Below are 18,854 nucleotides of genomic sequence, written 5' to 3'. Positions count from 1 at the left end.
TCCTTCAGCCAGAGCAGCAAACTCATGTGGTANGGGTCTGCCTTTGGGATTAATACCAACATCTCTGGTTTTGCCCCAGCCTCCAGGGACCCCGCCTCCAGGCCAGGGACAGCCCTTCAGCCAGAGCAGCAAACTCATGTGGTGCACATATCCAACAAAACACTCCAGAGCAAACCAACTACAGCCATGGTAGGTGTGGCTCCCACAAACACAATGTTGAGTGGAAGAGGCCAGACATNAGCCCGATGCGGGGTTCAAACCCACGAACCGTGAGATCATGACCTGAGCTGAAGTCGGACACTTAACCCAATGAGCCACCCAGGCGCCCCTAGACCCCATTTCTGAATAAGCCAAAGAAGTTATGTTCCCACTTGAAGGAAGTAGCAAGTTGATCATCCTCTGAATTTTATCCCAGGTCCCAAACACCTGATGACACTTAAAAGCCAGATCCCAAACATGTTCTAGGACATTAGTTTCAAACAAATCTTGGCTGACACTGGCATCAATACCCCTATCCTCAGTAATTTATGGAATAGTACCTATTATTCACCTGACACTGGCCTTTGATCAGACCCTACCCTGGATTCCTGAAGAGCATGCACCCTAGACCCCTTTCCAATAGAAATCCCTAACCCCACCAACACCGAGACTCATTCTCCTTTCCTTTCCAAGTTTCCCAGATATTCTGTCTGCTAGTCTCTACCTGTCACTTACAGTATTCAAGAAACTGATCACAATTTTTCTGGCTTGTGTTTGATTTTTTTCCCTCTAATGTTTAGTTTTGAGAGAAAGAGACAGAGTGGGAGTAGGGGAGGAGCAGAGAGAGACACACACAGAATCTGAAGCAGGCTCCGGGCTCTGAGCTGCCAGCACGGTGCCCGATGTGGGGCTCAAACCCAGGACCGGGAAGATCACGACCTAGGCTGAAGTCAGACACTTAACTGCTGAGCCATTCAGGTGCCCTGGCTTGTGTTTGATTTCTGTTCTGTGTGAAGCCAAGGACCCTCTTGGCTGATCCTGTGGGACGCCCCCTAAAGGACAGCATATTTATCAGGTGTGTGTTTACGCATTTGCATATCCATACATGCACACAGATTTCTGTGTATATGTATATATANAAGGCTGACTGGGAAACCTGGGCTGGCACTGGTCCAGGAGGAGCGAGGAGTCACCAGGCGGGTGTGGGCAGAGCCCCAGAGGGGCATCCGCTCTTCCCGGGGCACAGCTGTTGGCAGGCGCNCGCGCACAGCTTGGTGGGGGTGGGGGTAGAGCAACAAGGGGGTGCTGCTCTCCCCAGTGGAATGCAGCTGTCCTGCCCAGCACCCCAGGGGTCTGGCAGCTGGTTGGAAAGTTTCAGCCACCCTCCCAGGAGCTGAGTAGTGGTTAACCCCTTCCGGCCTGCAGCCCACAGCCAGTGGCCTGTGTGATGAGAGTCAGATCACCTCACTCATGTGCTATGTGCTACAGCCACTCAGACTTGAAGTCCAGGGACGCCGGTGTGGCAGGGTCCACCCACACTCCACAGCTGACAGTCCATCAAGACCCTCAGCAGAACTGAGCAGTCAGGTCTGCAAGCCCGGGTGCCACTGCTCCCGGGCCAATGACATGGATGGGTACACCGAGAGCGGCCGAGGGGTGGGGCCAGGCTGGACCAAGCACACCCAAGCCCTCCCATCCGTCTCCCCAGAGGGTCATAGTGAGCATGGACAGAAAGGGGCATCCCATGCTGCTCAGGGTTGCCCGAGGCAACCCCAAGGCCAAGAGGGAAAAAATGACCCAGGTCGTGTATGTGACCATCCAAGCCTGTGCTGCTGCTCTACGCCTCTGGCTGCAGAAGTGAGGACCATTACCGGCACCCCCAGCCTCACCCCTATCCTGCTGTGACCCTGCATCCAGAGCCCACTGCCTTCAGGACCCTCAGCTCCAAACCCCAAGCTCCTCTCTTGGCCACCGGACCCCTGACCTCTTCTCCATCCTGCAGCCCAGGACAAGTGAGTCACCCGTTCTTCCTTATTGTTCTCGATACTCGTCACCTGGGACCTTGCTAGTTCATGAAGATCCTCACTGCATAAATAGCAGGACTACTTTGTCACAACTGGTGGAAGGGGAGGGGTGGATGAGGCCACGCCCTGGCCCGCTCCCTGCAACAATGCCCCCCTGTACCAGGGCAGGATCTCACAGTGGCGCAGGGCCCGGGACGCCAGGCCTCCCATTACAGGGCCCTGGAGCTAATAACAGCCCGTCACAGAGGAGGCTGGAGCCGGTCCCCCGGGGCAGCCGCGGCCACCTCGTTTTGCTCCCTCACCTTGGCTCCTGGCTGTCCACCCCCACCCCCCCAACCCTTTCTCCAAGATAAACAGCCCCACTCCTTCAGAGGCTCCAGGCTCTTCTCAGCCTGGCTGTTCTCCTTCAAGGCCTCATCCCTCTAACCCTGGGTTGGTCTACACCAAGCACGGGGCAGTGTGGTCTGACCCCAGCCCCAGCAGGGGCAGCCCTGCCTCCGCCGGCCCACAGCAGACGCTCACCTCCACAGGATGCAGATCTCACGGCAGGGACTCCCACCAAAGCCACGACACAGGTTCACAGGTGCACCTTGTGCACCTGCACACACGCAGCCTCCAGGCAGCGCCATGAGCAAGCGCGTGCACTGCAGGAGGGCTCAGGATGTCCCTCTCCACCCCCGGGGTGGGGAGGGGGGGGAGGAGAAGGTGATGGGAGGCAGGGGGACCCGGGCAGGGGGGTTGAGTGGGCCGCAGGCTCTGAAGCCAGGGCATCTGGCAGAGGTCCGGCACAGACCGCCTGTCCTTGACCCCACCACCCCCTCCCTCCCCATCCAGGGCAGTGGGAGACCGCACAGGACATCAGGGAAAAGCTGAGGTAGGTCCCAGAGGCTATGGCTGCCGCCTCCTCCCTGCTATAAGCTGCCTGACGGACAAGTCACTACTACAGGCAACAGGCGCTTCTGCTGTCCCCACACCCTCTTCCGGGCCCCCTTTGTAGGCAAACCTCGTCCCCTCAGGGTGGCCGGTCCTCGATCTTGGCCTTCTCAACTCCAGTCCCCATTTTTCTCAACAGCTCCCCTGCGTGGGACAGGAGTAACCCCTCGGGAGACACTGCCCCCACAACAGGGCAGGCCGGCTCTGTTTCTCCAGGCCAGGCCCCGAGAGGGAAGACAGGGCCTTGAGACCAACTCCTGCCCGGGCGCGACCACGCACCTGGGCTCTGTGGCCTGGATGCGGACCATCGCCGCCCTGGTCCCCCAGCGCCATGCAGACCAAGGCTGTGGAGCTGACCGCCTGCAAAGCCTGGCAGCAGAAATCACCTGGTGGCCAAGCTGCCTGCGCTGGCAAAACCCAGTCCTTTTCAAAGCAGCTCAGGCTGAGCGGGAAGGGAAGCGCTCTGTGGGCCCCGGGCCCCTGGCTCCACCTGCTCACCCGGGCAAGTGTCCTTTGAGGGAAGAAGCTTCAGTCACAGCTGGAGGGAGGGGCGGGGGCAGCTGAATGAGGCAGCCACTGGGGGAACAATGAGGGGCCCAGGCCACTCAGGAAGGTGGCAGAAGAGGTGGGCACAGACCCCAGTCAGCAGTGACCAAGGGAGGACCCCACCCCCTTCCAACTCTGGCCACTTGCCCTGTGGTGAGGGGACAGTCATCCCAAGGAATTCCTGCCTGAAATTAAAACAGCCTGCAAGGAACAAAGAACTCAGGGGGCAGGCTTTTGTCACATGAGATATCCGTGGTACAACTGGCCCAGTGAAATGCTCTCCCTTCCCCAAGGATTGAGATGCCTTTCTTTGTGCCTCCAAGATACATGCAACCAGGGCACAAACCGTCCCCCAGGGGTGCCCCGCCCACAGAGCTGAGGCGACAACAATAGTGACAGCCACCGAACAGCTCCAGCCAAGGCCCTGCCAGCACAGATAACTCCCCGCAGCCTGGGGCCCCTCCTAGCCTCCCGCTCCACCTCCCAGCACGTATGACTACCAGCCACGGCCCCGAGGCTGGCGCGTCCAGTGCCCACCGGAAGTGCTCTCAACGCCGGCTCGTGGCCCACTCCCTACTTCTGCTCCCAGCTCAGCCTGGGCCCGCAACTGAGTCCTGCCTGGGAGAGAAGCTGAGTAGCTCCATCTGTCACACACCGGTCAGCTTTCCTGTCCTGTCAGGCCCGACACGAGTTAGCCTTCCTTTGTGCCTTTGTCTTTTATCAGTGGAGGGAAGAGGGGTTTGGGATCTTTTTAAGAGACAGACTATTCTGAATAACCCAATAAAGAAAAAGGGAGAGAAAAAACACACGCTCAGGGAGCCTAAGTGGTTCAGTTTGTTAAACGTCTGACTCTTATTTCGGCTCAGGTCACGATCTCACGGTTCCGGAGATCAAACCCCACGTTGGGCTCTGCGCTGACAGTGCAGACCTGCTTGGGAATCTCTCTCTCCCTCCCTTGTGCATTCTCGCACGCATGAACAGGTGCTCTCTCAAAAAACAAACGTTAAAAAAGAAAAGACAGGGGCGCCTGGGTGGCTTAGTCGGTTAAGCGTCCAGCTTTGGCTCAGGTCATGATCTCACAGTTGTGGGTTTGAGCCCTGCGTCAGGCTCTGTGCTGACAGCTAGCTCAGAGCCTGGAGCCTGCTTCAGATCCTGTCTCACCCTCTGACCCTCCCCTGCTCACGCTCTCTCTCTCTCAGAAATAAAAATAAAACATTAAAAAAAAAAAAGAAGAAAAGAAAAGACAATCTATTCAACTCTCACTCACATGTGCTGGAATTCAAGTTTAGCCAAAGATGTCAGATGCCACAACGCCTGGCTTGGGACTCTGTCCAAGACACCAAGCAGGCATCCCTCAAAAAGACCTTTTACCTCTAACCCAGGGCCAGTAGGGGAGTGGCACCCACATACACATTTGATCTCAGTTCCCACCCATGGCTGTTCGCCCCAGCCCCCCTGAGGTTTCCTCGGGCCCAGGCCTCCTTTGCAGGAAGGGGTGTGCGGCCTGCACTACATGCCTCCCAGGGTCTAGGCCAACACTGGGGCCGGGTAAAGGTCAGGGGCGTTGCCTGAGATCACGCTGCCCACGGCACCCCAGCGTTAGGACACCATCCCAGCAGCTGAACAAAGTGTCTTTTATTTGTGACATACAAATACAACCAATGCAAAAAGAGATAGCTTTTCCCTTTGATTCCAGTGATAACAAGTCGCTAAAGGAAAAAAATATATATATATATCAAGAAAGGGTTTATCTTCAGTTTCCTCTAAAAAAACAAAACCAGAAACGGTTAAAAAGAACCATAGGCATGTCATATACACATTTCTGACATCAACAAAAATAACCTGAAATGGGGTGGATACAACTAAAAAAAAAAAATCTTAAAAAAATATGTTAACATGCCCAAACACACACACAGAAAAGCCGGGAAAAAAAGGCCTGCCCTGTTTCTCAAAACCAAGACCCAGGGAAGTGAGAATTGGATGGGCTCAACACCAGTGAGAGAGTGGCCTACTGGCCTCAGGCAGTACCTCTCCTGCCCCAGCCCCGAACCCCCACCCCCAGCGGCCCTGCAGGAAGTGACCAGCAGAAGTGGGAAGGGTAGGGTGTGGCACCAGGCGCCCCATCTGCCAGTGGGCTTGGTGACAGGCGTCCGATGAATGGAAAGAGACAACATACACTGAACTCACCGTATGAAGGATCTACAGTGGGGGTCCTTTTGATCCCCTTGAATGGGAGGTATGAGAAATCCATGATCTAAGACAATAAATATCTATCCATTCTGTGTCGAGAGATAAGGATCAGAGGAAGAAAATTCCTAAACATGCTCTGCCATTCCATGATTCTTGGAGGGAGCTCGCCAACACCCTCCCACAATTCAAATTTCTGCCCCCCCCATGTAAAATCCACACCCCCCTCCCCAAGCCAGAAGGCAGGGGCAGGGGCAGGGGGCTTGTTCCAGTGTAAAGCTGCAAGGCCCTCTCCCACGGAGCGCCACGTCCGCTGCTGGCGGGGTCAAGAGCAACACGGAGCACTCAGGAGGGCTGGGTGGGTGACGGAGGCCGTGTGACCGGCCCCGCACAAGCAGGAAAGTAGGGGAGGGGCAAGAACAGCTCCAGGGAGACCCGCCAGCACAGACCACCTGAGTCAGGGCAGAGGGTGGGGTATGAGCAGACTCCGAGGTCAGAACAGACCTCCAAAGAGCAACTTCACAAAGGCTAGAACCTTTCAGACACTCCCTAAAGCAGAGCCCAAGGAGGATGTCCAAGGGGAGGCGTCAGGTGCTTTTTCCTGGATAAGAATTTGGTCATTTTTCTTCCCTGGAAGGGAGGCCCAGAGATCAGGGCAAGTAGAAGCTCTGACCCACAGCTTCTCTACCCCGCGAGAGGAGGAAGGCCTTCTCCCCCTGCTCCAGCCCGCTGCCGAAGGGGGACCCTGGAGACAGAGAGAAAAGCAGCGGTCTGGGCCACTGAGAGGCACTCCTGCTGCAGCCGAAGCCACCCGTCAGGGCAGCGGCGCCAGGCCTCACGGAGGCAGCAAGGGGCAAGGCTGGGAGTGCAGGCGGTGGGGCCTGCTGCTGGCTGGGGGGCTCTGAAGAGGCAGGGGGGCCCCGCCTTCAGAGAGGGATCAGCACCAAGATACGAGAGGAGACAGTACTGAGTATGCCAGGAACCAGGGGTCTTTCTGGGGGAAGGGGAGGGGCTCCCTAATGTCATTCTCCCCCTTGAGAGTAAGAAGGGGGTGTCGGGGGAGGGGGAGCTGAGGGAGAACAAGTGGCCAGGGGCGGCGGAGAGGCACCGGCAGGGCCTCTCTGGCTTGTTTCTGTGGATGAAGAGCTCGAGTCACTGTCAGGCCACGAGGCTGAGCCAGAATGCAGCAAGTCCAAAAGCCCAGAGACGCAACTCTCTTCCGGGAGGCCCCGTCCACAGCTTGCTCCTGGTCGTCTCCTCTGACAGCAACGGAGGGACGGCGCCTTCCTCCCAACGGGCTGGTCCCCTGGAACGCCTCCAGGCTCGCCGTGAGCCCGGAAAAGCACAGCTGGAAACAGCGCCCTTGCTTCCCAGGGTCGTGGCACAAAAGGGCTTCCCACGGTCTCCATCAGAGCGTTCGTCTACGAGACGTGAGTCTCTCTGAAGCCTATCTCTCTACGCCCAGATCTACCGAATCCGTACTTCGTTGAGGACCAGCCAGACCCGGACCCAGGGCTCCAGGACTTTGTATAAAGGTGGGTACAAACACCCCATTTGTCCAGGTGTGGATGTGGCAGGGGGGAGGGAGGGGGCTTGTCAGGAATCCATCTGCAAAGAAGTTGGGGAACCTCATGGCCAAGGACACGAGGGCCAAGTGAGAAGGCAGCCACCGTGAGAAAATACGCTTCATGCCCGGCCTCCGCCAGCTCCTCCCATGGCACCTTCTCCTCTCTGCTCCTTCTGGACACTTGGCTCTTCTAGGAGAGGGGAGGAGGGGCAGCTGGGAGCGCACCCCTCCCCCCCAGGGTTCTGTGCTCTCACGCTGCGGCCCAGCACGCACAGGGTGGAGGCCACAGCTCTGAGGGTACTTGGCCGGCGGCATGAGCCCAGGGAGGAGACAGGCCTTGGAGAGAGCGTTCTAACTTGGGAGCTCAGTGGCAGCAGCCACCACAGTGCCCGCCTGCATGGGAGTGCTGGCTGTCCCCAAACTTGGTCCTCCGGCTCAGGATCTCATAGGAGCAGTCCTCTCCGCAGCACCCGGACATGCTGGGGGAAGAGTCATCGATTTCAAATCTGCACGGNCCCCCCCCGCCTGGCCTCCTTTCCACCAGCCATACTCATGAGGCCCCTCATGAGCCTCTTGGCCGGAGGACGCAGCCAGAGGGCACTCCCGCCATCTCACCGACCCCTGACCGCTCCCACGGACCACTGGGCTGGGAGCTCATGCTTCAGGGTGAATGAGGGCCAGGACCAGGACCAGGGCCCTGGGGCAGGCACCTCCTACCACCCCCAGGGCCCCGCCCGAGGCCCAGCTCCTTACTGCAGCGCTTCTCTGAAGAACTGGTAGGCGCCGTGATTGTGTTTAAATACAGTTAACATAACTTTCTTCATCTGTGTGCTGAGAAGAAAGCAGAGAGAACAGCTTCCAGAAAGAGAAACATGCTAAACCAGGCCTCCTCTTTCACGTCTCTGCCCGCTGTCACTTGCTTGTGAGAAGCGCTGTTCTGCGCCCGACTCTCGCTCTGCGCTGGGCACCCCTGGCGCTCAGTGCTCCCCTCTGTTACGGGGCTGACCAGACTGCACGGCTGTCAGGCCTCCCGCCTGACTGGCTGCTTCTCCGCTTCCTGTCTGCACCCCCGCTTTTGGGGCACGGCAGGCATCCAGAAGCGAAGCCGCACTGAAAGGAACGTACAAAATCTGGAGTCCCAGCAGGGCGGGACTCTTCCTGAGAGGGTTCAATCTATGTGCCTTCCTTCCAAACCGTTCGTACGCGCCCTGTCCCCCGCGGCGACACACGGGGTGGCCCTTACCTATTGGCCATGAGCTGTAGGATCTGTATGAGGAACTTCCCCAGGCCTTTCCGCCGCACCTTGCTTTCCAGCTGCACCTCGTAGCTGGGCGAAGAAAGCAGCGAAGTGAGCCCAGGGAGGCAGGGCCCGTCAGAGGAGCCTGGGGCCCCGGCAGCCCGCAGACCCCGACGGGGACAGTGGACTCTGCCTCCGGGCCGGATGCCTGGAGCAGCATCGGCGTCTCCTCCCCACCACCTACCCCGAGCTGGGGCTCCTACCAGTACAGGACTTCATCCCCGCATTCCACGTCAAACCGGAAGTGAGAAAAGGCAACAGGGACGGAACTGCTTTCCCAAGCAATGAGGTACCAGGCTCGGTCGTCCGTCATTTCCTCGCGTTTCTCTCGGTCCTTCCAGCCCCACTCGCTTTGCTCGTACCTGGGGAACGTGGGGGCGGTGAGGGCGGGGAACCCCGGACGGGGAGGTGCGAGGCCCCCTCCTGTCGGGGTGTGCTTACATGGTCTGCATGTTGGTTTTGGTCAGGTCGAAGGCCCAGGCCACGGTGGCCGGCTCCAGTCCAGACACTCGCTTACACTCGATGGAGACGTTTAACCTGAAAAGTGGAAAAGGAGGCACGTGGAGCCGGCTATAGGCCCCTGCATGGCCGGCGCCCCAGAGGCTGACAGGGAAGCCCGCCTGCCTGTTAACCTACAGAGAAGAGCCAAGCCAAGCCTCTGCCTCCCGCACTGGGACTCCAGGAGGGGCGAGTGAAGGATGAAGCCTTGGGGCCGAGATTAACAACCATCACCGGCGGCCGCCACCCTGACTGCAGTCCCATTCCTGCCCCCACAGGAGGCCCTTATCAGCCTCAGCACTTCATACACTTCTGTCCCTCTCTGCTACTTTTGTGCTTTCTCAAGCCGCTCTTCTGTGTTCTGTTATAAACACTAAAGTCTTCTGGATTCCTTTAGTTCCTGCCCTTAGGCATTTAATCTCTGGGACCTTGAAAGTGGCTGGGTCACCTCAGACCCTTTGAGAAGTCTGTGGCCCATAACCCTCCTGAGGAGTGTGCCTGCCATTTCCTTTGAGGACAGAGTGGACGCTCTTGGCTGATCAGATGGGGTAGAATGGGGTCCAACTCCGTGATTCGCTAAACTAACAACTATGTTCTACGTGTTAAGTTATCTTAATCTATTCACTTCTAAGGAAAACTTTCATAAATCACAGTTAAGCTCCTTGGCCAAACTGTGAAATCCCAGTCTCTAGGGAGTGCTGGATTCAGACAGAGGACTGAAGTCAGCGATGCTAAATGCTCACAGAGTTCCCATATCTTCCAGTGGCCTTTGACACGACCCCTCACAGGGTGTCCCCACAGGAATCGACTGTCACCTCTGCTGTCTGGCACGCCATGTGACCTGCACATGTGCTCAGCCTTAGAAATTTGGAACTTCTCGGCTCTGAAGAGTCTTCTTTCCCCTGAGCACTGACCACACAGTCGTCAGAAATGCCCAAACACAGCACTGCGTCGGTCTTAGCTGTAGGTTTTCCTAAGGTCGGTCTGCAGATATGAATTCTCCATTAATCTGAGTTCTTGGAAGTACATTAAAGCAGGATCACAGCCACACAGCTCACACAAAATTCTAGGCACCAAAGGAGCCCAGAGTTGGCTGGCAGTGCCTGCTTCAGAGCTGTTCCTGATTTCTGAAAAGTCAGTAGGAATGTGGAATATAGAACACTAGAAGATACACAGTAAGGTATCTCTAAACTATGTCAAAGGACTTCCTGGACACTGAATGACAAGGCTACTGGAGGAACTGGTCACAGACAGGAAGAACAAATGAATGTGACACTATCAGATTCAGACAGAGCTACAAAAAGCAGCAATAGTGTCACCTATTAAAGCGTTTGCTTCATAACTCATGTTTGCATTTGTCTTTCTGCTTGACTAAAATACTCACACCAGCTGCCACTTACAGAACAGGATAGAATTCTCTCTCCTCCTTAAACCAACTTTGCAAGGGGTGCCTGGGTGGCTCGGTCAGTTAAGCATCCAAGTCTTTGATTTCGGCTCAGGTCACGATCTCACGGTTCATCAGTTCGAGCCCCCAGTATGGCTCCTCAGTGACAGTGCGCAGGATTCTCTGTCTCCCACCCTCTCGGTCCCTCCCCTGCTCATGCACTTGCACTCTCACTCTCTCTCTCAAAATAAACAATACATAAATTAAAACAAAACAAAACAAAAAACCTTGCAAGTTTGGCATTACCACTCCATTTAACACATTAAAAAATGAGGGTTAAGGAGTGTGGCTTGTCCGAAAATTCTTCATAAGAGGTACAGTTTTGATTCAAACCCATAGCTATGATTCTCTAAAATCATAACCCCCGTTTCCCCCTAAGCCAACAGCATCTCTGGTTAAACAGATTATGCTTCCTGTTTTATAAACCAAAAGGACAGAAAGGGGAAGGAGGTTTTAATCCAGATCCCACAGGAGCAAGCTGGATTAGTAACAATAACAGTAGTAATAACAGCTAACACTGATCTAGCTTTTGGTAAGCTCCAAGCACTACCATTTTACATCTAATACTCGTGACAAATCCATGAGGAAAGTACTATTCTTAGACCCATTTCTGATTAGAAAATGGCAGAGAGAGGTTAAGTCATTTGTCTAGGGTCACACAGCCAGTAAGTAATTTTTTTTTTTAATGTTGTATTTATTTCTAGGAGAGAGAGAGAGAGCGCGAGCAGGGGAGGGTCAGAGAGAGAGGGAGACACAGACTCTGAAACAGGCTCCAGGCTCTGAGCTAGCTGTCAGCACAGAGCCCGACGCAGGGCTCGAACCCACAAACCGCGAGATCATGACCTAAGCGAAAGTCAGACGATTAACCGACTAAGCCATCCAGGCGCCCCTAGTAACTTTTAAAAAAGTATTTTTTGGGGTGCCTGGGTGGCTCAGTCCCTTAAGCATCTGACTTCGGCTCAGGTCGTGATTTCACGGCTTGTGAGTTCAAGCCTCACATCGGGCTCTGTGCTGACAGCTCGGAGCCTGGAGCCTGCTTCAGATTCTGAATCTCCATCTCTCTCTCTCTGTCCCTCCCCTGCTTCTATTCTGTGTTTCTCTCTCTCTCAAAAAATAAACATAAAAAAAAAAAACTTTTTGCCCGTGCTGGGCTCTGTGCTGACAGCTTGGAGCCTGGAGCCTGCTTCAGATTCTGTATCTCTTGTCTCTCAGCCCTTCCTCTGCTTGCTCTCTGTCTCTCTCTCAAAAATAAACAAACATTAAAACATAAATAAAATTTCAAAATATGTATTTATTTATGAGAGACAGACCAAGTATGAGTGGGCAGAGAGAGGGAGGAGGGGGAGGGGCAGAGAGAGAATGAGACACAGAATGACACAGAAACCGAAGCAGGCTCCAGGCGCTGAGCTGTCAGCACAGAGCCCGATGTGGCACTCGAACTCGTGAACTGTGAGATCATGGCCTGAGCTGAAGTCGGATGCTTAACCCATTGAGCCACCCAGGCGCCCCGAAAACATTTTTTTAAATTTTCTTGAGAGAACGCATGCACCAGCAGGAGAGGGCAGACGGAGAGGGACAAAGGGAATGGCAAGTAGCCTCCTCACTGTCAGTGCAGAGCCCAATGCAGGGCTCAGTCTCATGAACCATGACCTGAGCTGAAATCAAGAGTTACACGCTTAACCGACTGAGCCACCCAGGCGCCCCTAGTAAGTAGCTTTTAACAATGACACCTTACACTCCAGGAAAGAGCTGTAGACTGGGAATTAAAAGCCCCCTCAGTTGCCAGGGAGAAACTCTGTAGCTCAGAAATCTTATTCAGCTTCTCTGAGCCTCAGTTTCCCCCTGCATAAAAGGAGGTAGTCAGCCTAGATGATTTTTTAAGTTCGTATCAGCTCTCTGATTCTTCACCCAGAGAAAATTTCAAACCCTAAAGCAACATCAGTCTAAGACTGCCATCTTTGTTCATTTACAGGTTCCTGTGTCACCCTAAGTGGGGGATTCTGTACCCACAAGACATGAGGCCTAGCTTCTTTTTCATAACAAAAGAGAAAAACATGCTCTGGAAAGGTGAATTTCTTCAGACATGCAAGGAGACGATGGCTGGCATGAGAAACACTTACCCATTTCGATCATATTTCTTAAACACTGGGAAAGCCTCTAAAGGGTCTCCAAGCTGTGGAGGGAAGGAAAAGTCAAGTAGCGCCGACGCACGCGTGGCCCAGTCGCAGCCCGCAGTGAAGGATGATGTCGTGCGGCCCCCATGCTGGGACTAGCCCTCAGACAGAACTCTCCTTGCCGCCTGGGCTCTGGAGTCCCATGCAGGGAGGGCTCTAGCGAGAAGGCCCAGGAGACTCGGCTAGCCTCCCGCTAATACTGGCCTACAGGCCACCTGAGCCAGAAAAGAGGCCACTTGATCCACCTGTGTACTTCTAAGAAGCCCCCAACTAACCTCACCTGGTTCAAACCCAACGGGAACAATCACGTCCCTGAACGTCCTTATAAACGTGGACTGCTGAGTGCGTGGGCTAAAACGGGGGCAAGAACGGGGCAGGGGTGGGGGCAGGAAGGGTGACCGGAACGCCTCCAGTTCTGTTGGGAAGCCGAGCCCGCTCCTAGGACCACCTGGGGGCCGAGCTTCGCAGGGACTCCCTCCCGGACTGCTGCCCCCGGCACCCGGCTGCTGCCCCCGCCCCTGGTGCCAGCACCGCCTTTGGCACCTCGTGGCCAGTCAGTACAAGTTTGAAGAACAAATGAGAAAACTGTCACGTTTTACCAGGGAGGTTTCCTCACCAAAATGCAAAATCCGAACAAAAATGTCTCCAGACCCTCTGCCACTGGTACGGAGGGAGGGAGACCCACCGAGAGGAGCAGCGCCCGGCTCCCTTGGCTCCCTTTCCTCAGCGGCAAGGAGGCAGCCCAGACGCGCGCTGGGCAGTAACAGAATTCCGCCACAGGGTGGCGCCAAAAGAAGTCAAATTGAAACCCAAGCCGAAGTTCTAGAAGGAGGGGACTTGGGAAGGAGGGAGTCACCCTGTTGGCGGCGTCCACTTTGGCACACACGGCATCCATGGCTGCTCGCTCCTCCAAGCGCTTCTGCTTCTTCTCCTTTGCTTTGCTTGACTTCCTCTGCAACGGGGAAAGGCAAAGTCGGCTGAAGGGCTGTGGCCAACCAAAGGCTCGGCTTCCCCTCGGAGGCTCCGAAGCGTCAGTCCCTGCGCACACGGGCCTGGACACAGCGGCCGAGTTTCTGGTCCCAGCTGCTGCCCACATGGCCGGCTGGGAAAGGCCCAAGCGTGTTCTGGTCCCGAGGGTTCAGGGGCATCCCCAGACTTCTCGGCTTCCCGGTCAGAAAGACTCCTGACCCTCGGGGCTGCCGGGTTACTGTGGGGACCCAGTGAGGGCACAGGACAAGGCCTGTCCCCCAGCAGGTGCCTAACAGATACACGCTCATCCATTCCCGCCTAAGGAGGGAACAACTAATTTTAGACACATTGAGGGCAGGTTTCAGGGAGGAGGTGGCATCTGAGGTGACCGCTGACAGCTGTTCCTGAGCGGAAGCTTACTGAAAGCCTGTGCAGTGTCCTCCAGCTCCAGAAGCAAAGCTTCGGGCTGGGGGAGCCCCTGGGAGCCAGGCCCCCTTTCTTAACCGGGGCCCAGGGCACTCTGTTCCCCGAGCGCCGCGCTCCCAAGGCCAGCGAGCGGCAGGCACATGCACACCTAGTATGGACAAGAGCAGAATGAGGGGGACACTTGGGGACAGAGGCCCTGCTGACCGTGTGTCAGGTCACACGGTGCAGGCCACACAGGCAGCCAAGGAGGAGCAAAGAGGCGTGAATGGCAACCCCCCCCCACCTCGGTAACTGCATGTGGAGCAAACCCTACCTTAAGGCTCACAGGGTTCTCTCGGGCCTAAATGGACCCTCTCACCCTCCTGTAAAAAGCTGATGACACGGGAAAAAGAGCCCATCTGGAGTCTGACAGACTTTCTGCAAGGCCTCTTTCTGCTCCTCGGAGTGGTGCTCGGAAAGAGCCAGCCTCCGCTGCACCTCCTTTCCTCACCTGACGGATCGGGCTCAGAAGGCGTCCCGAGGTGCACGCCGGTGAGGGTGCGTCTGGCCGGTTCTCAGTGACCGAGGGCTCTCCTCCCCACTCCCCGCGGAGCTCAGCTGCCCGCCCGCCCAGCCCAAATCCCCAGGGCTCCCAGGGCGCCCGCAGTTCGGCTCTGCCTTGTCACCAACTGCATTGCCTCTTCGGACCCCACCTCCCAGTGCCCCGAGCTCCCCAGAGAGGTTCTGCCGCCTGCAGCTGCACCTTGGCCCCCTCGCTGACTGGCCCCAGCAAAGGGCGAGCTGAAAAACCAACTGCTGGAAGCTTCAGGATCAATTCTACCCTCGGCTCTCTGAGGAAGGACACTGCTGAACTCTCATTTCAAGGGACCAGAAGGCAAGAGCTCGGGCACAAGGGACTCACAGGAACTGCTCTTCTACGTGCCAACTCACCCCCCCACCAGCTGTTTACTATCCCTGCGCTGAGCGCTGTGCTGGAGGCGAGGCCAGACCCCACTTCTCACCTTCCCAAAGGAAGGAACAAACAGGGACACCTGGGGGGCTCACTCGGTTAAGTGTCCAACTCTTGGTTTCCGCTCAGGTTGTGATCTCTCAGCTTCATGGGTTTGAGCCCCGCACCACTCAGCACTGACGGCATGGAGACTGCTTGGGATTCTCTGTCACCCTCTCTCTGCCCCTCCCCCCCTTGCGGTGTCTCTGTCACTCTCAATTTCTCTCTCAAAACAAATTTTTTTAAAAAAGTTTAAAATAAAAAAAAATAAAGGAAGGAAGGAACAGATAGAAGCGTGAGGACTGTCCTGATAATGCCAGGACCGACTGGGGACAGGACCAGCTCCCTTCACCATCCACCTCTTCCTCTGGGAACTTGAACTTCAAAACAACATTTAGGGATACACTAAGCTTGCAAAGTACTTTCACAAATAACTGCTTCCATCCTCAGGGCAAAAACCATCATGCCCACTGACACCTGAGGAAAGGGCTCAAAGGGACGTGTGGGTATGACAGGGTGTGACTCTCCTGTAGAGCCCCCTGGAGAGCAAATGGCAGAGGATTCAATCCCAAGGTTTGAGCCGTGGATCCAGGGTGTGCCCCCCAGCCATGCTGCCTCCCGACGGGAAGGTCAACGTCAATGTCAAAAGACCTTCTCCTTCTCCGTCCTGCCAAGACAGAGGTGAGACCTCAGGTGCCCTGAAGGCAGCCACGCGGCAATCCAGTTCTCATCCCCTGTGGCTTGGAGATGGTTGACAGGTGGCCACGGTGCCCACACGGTGCGGCCCCAAGCCTTCCATCTACACGGGGGTAGGGGTGAGGAACAGGGAAACCCGAGACGGCGGGTCTCCAGGAAAGAACATGCGCATTGGCATCGGTCAGGCCAGGCCAGCGCTCCTCCCGCCGCCCTCGCATGACCTGTGAGGGCAAGCCCAGCCCCAGAGAAGAGGGGACACGACTGCCGGCCTCACAGGAGCGCTGTAAGGACAGGTGAGAAGTGAGCACTGAGGCAAGCTCCCCTCCTCCACCCTGCGTGCTAGTTCTCTCTTAATACAGAGCTGAGAGATCAGAGGTGCAGGTGGCTCCTGGACCCAGAAGCCACTGGAAACGTGGGTCCCCTCCACGGCATCTCATCTTGAAGCCCAGGAAGGAAGGAATTCCATGCACAAGCAGCAGGAGGGCCAACCCCAGGCCTCCGGGAGATTTATGGGCTCGGGCTTGTTCTCACAAGGGAACAGGCAAGCCGGGCATCCCTGAGGCTTGNGGGGGGGGGAGAGGGGGCTCCCCCTCCAACCTAGCACATGCGAGGAAAAGTGGGCTCCTACTGTTCCAATTAGCTTGGCCCTGCCTTGCGGAGGTGAGGCCATCCTGCAGGGACACCGGAAAAGTCTCCTAATTAAAATGGGAAATAAGCACAGTGAACAGTAAAGCTCCTTGTGGTTAAGTGTCTTCCCCAAGGGAGCTTTACATAATAAAAAGAGTATGGGATTTTGAGTCAAGAGACTTGGACGAGATCCTCGCTCCTCCTCTTAGCAGCTGTGTGACTTTGGGCAAGTTATTTAACCTCTTTTCAGCAAGTTACTTAGTTTGTCTGAATCTCCATTTCCTCATCAGTAAAATGGGGCTAACAATGCCTCCACCTCACAGGACCGTCTGAGGACAAAAATGTACTAGATGTAAACAATCAGGGCTGTACTGCCTACAANCTGACTTCGGCTCAGGGCATGATCTCACGGCTTGTGGGTTTGAGCCCCACGTCAGGTTCTGTGGCATCAGCTCGGAGCCTGCTTGAGATCCTCTGTTCTCTCTCTCTGCCCCGCTCCTGCTTGCACATGCTCTCTCTCTCTCAAAAATAAAACATTAAAAAAAAAAAGGCGATTTATTTTAGTCCTTATGATAACTCAGCAAGTTATGTGTGCCCACTTCTGTGATAAGGAAACTGAGGCACAGAGAGGTTAGATAATTTTCAGGGTCACAGAGCCAGTGAAGAGTTCTCGAAGAAGTCTGCCTACCACCCCCTCCCTCCACTCATACCAAACTGTACTCTCCATGAGGTAGAGGTCACACTGGTAAAATTAATCAGTGTACCCAGTGCTCAACAAACTGTAGGCACTAAGTCCATACTTGCGGGGTGAATCACCTGAGATTCAAATCCAGGTCTGAACCCTAAAGTCCGAGCTTCTTCCACAACATCAGCTACGTTTATCCAGCACTTGTTATGAAGCGTTACGTGTTACATAAGTGTTTACACACGAAGCTGTGAAACTCCTCCTCTTGCTATTCCCCCCCTTTTTTTGAGAGAAAGAGCGCGTGTGAGTGAATGGAGGGCAGAGAGAGAGGATCCCACGAGGGGCAGAGAGAGAGAACTCTGACGTGGGGCTCAAACTCACGAACTGTGAGACCATGACCTGGTCACAGTTGGGAGGCTTAATCGCCTGAGCCCCCAGGGCACTGCCCCTCCCTTGCTGCTCCTATCAAAGTAGCATCTCCACCTACAGTTCCTGGACGGCCAAGAGTCACACTGAGACAGTAAGAAACAAAAAGCACACAGATGCGGGCAGGAGGCCACCTTTCAGGAAAGAGTTTTGGCGCCTCTTAGCTTCTCAGTACCAATACCTTCACCCCTCAAAGTATCCAGTATCTAGAAAAAAACAAAACAAAACAAAACAAAGCCTGTTTTTTAGCAAAGGGAGCCAGAGATGTAAATTCTAGTTCCTAAAAGACAACACATTCAGGGCAGCAAGGGTGAACAACCTCTGAAGAAGCGGATTGCTCTGAGACTCCTCAGAGCCTGGGGTCAGGCTGTCTGAGGCAGCAGGGCCCTCCAGGAGGGCGTGGCTACAAGCACTGGCCTTCCTGACACTGAGCCAGGGAGTCCCCAGTCCCCACTGGTGAGGAGTGAGGAGAATGAGAGGGTTCCAGCTCTGTTTTGGGGAGGAAGATGCCAGTTTCTCTCTTGCAGCGAGCTTTAGGCCAGAAGAGACTAGATAGGGGCCGTTGTGAGAAACACATCTGTGAAGTATGAGTAATAATGCGCAGGCCCCAGAGGAAACAAGGGTCGTGGTATCTCTGAGTCCTGCTCTTTCAACTCAACCAATAAGGAAGTGTTGGCCAGAATGGCCGGTTACACTTTTTGTTTTCTGCTCGGTCTGTAGTGGCTGATGCTGGGTACCGAGTGGATACCAGGCGCAGAGCTTTACCTCATTTCTTTCTTTCTTTTTGAGAGAGAGAAAGCATGAGTGGGGAGGAGGGGCAGAGAAGGAAAGAGTATCCCAAGCAGGCTCTACAATGTCAGCGCGGAGCCCGACGCGGGCCTTGAACCCACGAACTGTGAGATCGTGACCTGAGCCAAAGTCGGGCACTTAACTGACTGAGCCACCCAGGCGCCCCAATTTTACCCCATTTCAATAAGAGTTGGGGTCTGGGACCTTTCACCAGAATCTAGGTTAAATACGCCTGAGGTTTCTAGGCTTGATTTTCTATACCCGAAGTACGCAGCACCCAAAATTCCTTGCTGAAACAAGACGAGTGTGCTTTTTGACATGGATTACGTAAAGCACTTCGACAGGGGTTAGACGGCTATTTTTGTCCAAGTTGACATGTTCAGTCAATAACCTCTTGAACGGGAAAATCTAGGTTAACAACAGGAGGGACAAACCCAACGGATTGAAAATAGCCCAGATCTATTTTAGACAACTCAAGTAAAAGGTGAGGTGAAAATACAAGCAAAAATAACAGCCACGATTTGAGAGGCACCCATGTGGCTGCTGACAACCGCTATCTCATTTAATCCTCACATCTGTGGGGGGGGAGGGGGTGGGAT

At 55.1% G+C, this 18,854-nt stretch overlaps 1 protein-coding gene across 1 annotated transcript in view; it reads right to left on the bottom strand.

Annotated features, from left to right (window-relative positions):
- Positions 1-5,102: 5,102 nt before the first annotated feature.
- NAA40 (N-alpha-acetyltransferase 40, NatD catalytic subunit) overlaps positions 5,103-18,854 on the bottom strand; it is a 14,912-nt gene continuing 1,160 nt past the window's right edge. Inside the window, exons 2-8 of the mRNA XM_077759697.1 lie at positions 13,506-13,601; positions 12,596-12,648; positions 8,975-9,070; positions 8,737-8,895; positions 8,480-8,563; positions 7,990-8,067; positions 5,103-7,742 (exon numbers count right to left, since the gene is read on the bottom strand). Coding sequence (XP_077615823.1) covers positions 7,601-7,742; positions 7,990-8,067; positions 8,480-8,563; positions 8,737-8,895; positions 8,975-9,070; positions 12,596-12,648; positions 13,506-13,601 — 708 coding nt within the window. The 3' untranslated portion in view covers positions 5,103-7,600. The remainder of the gene's footprint in view (positions 7,743-7,989; positions 8,068-8,479; positions 8,564-8,736; positions 8,896-8,974; positions 9,071-12,595; positions 12,649-13,505; positions 13,602-18,854) is intronic.

The sequence above is a fragment of the Crocuta crocuta genome, unplaced genomic scaffold, assembly GCF_008692635.1.
Source record: "Crocuta crocuta isolate KB4526 unplaced genomic scaffold, BGI_CrCroc_1.0 scaffold53, whole genome shotgun sequence".
Classification (NCBI taxonomy): Eukaryota; Metazoa; Chordata; class Mammalia; order Carnivora; family Hyaenidae; genus Crocuta; species Crocuta crocuta.
Note: the sequence above shows the minus strand (reverse complement) of the source record. Positions and strands in the feature narration are given on the sequence as shown.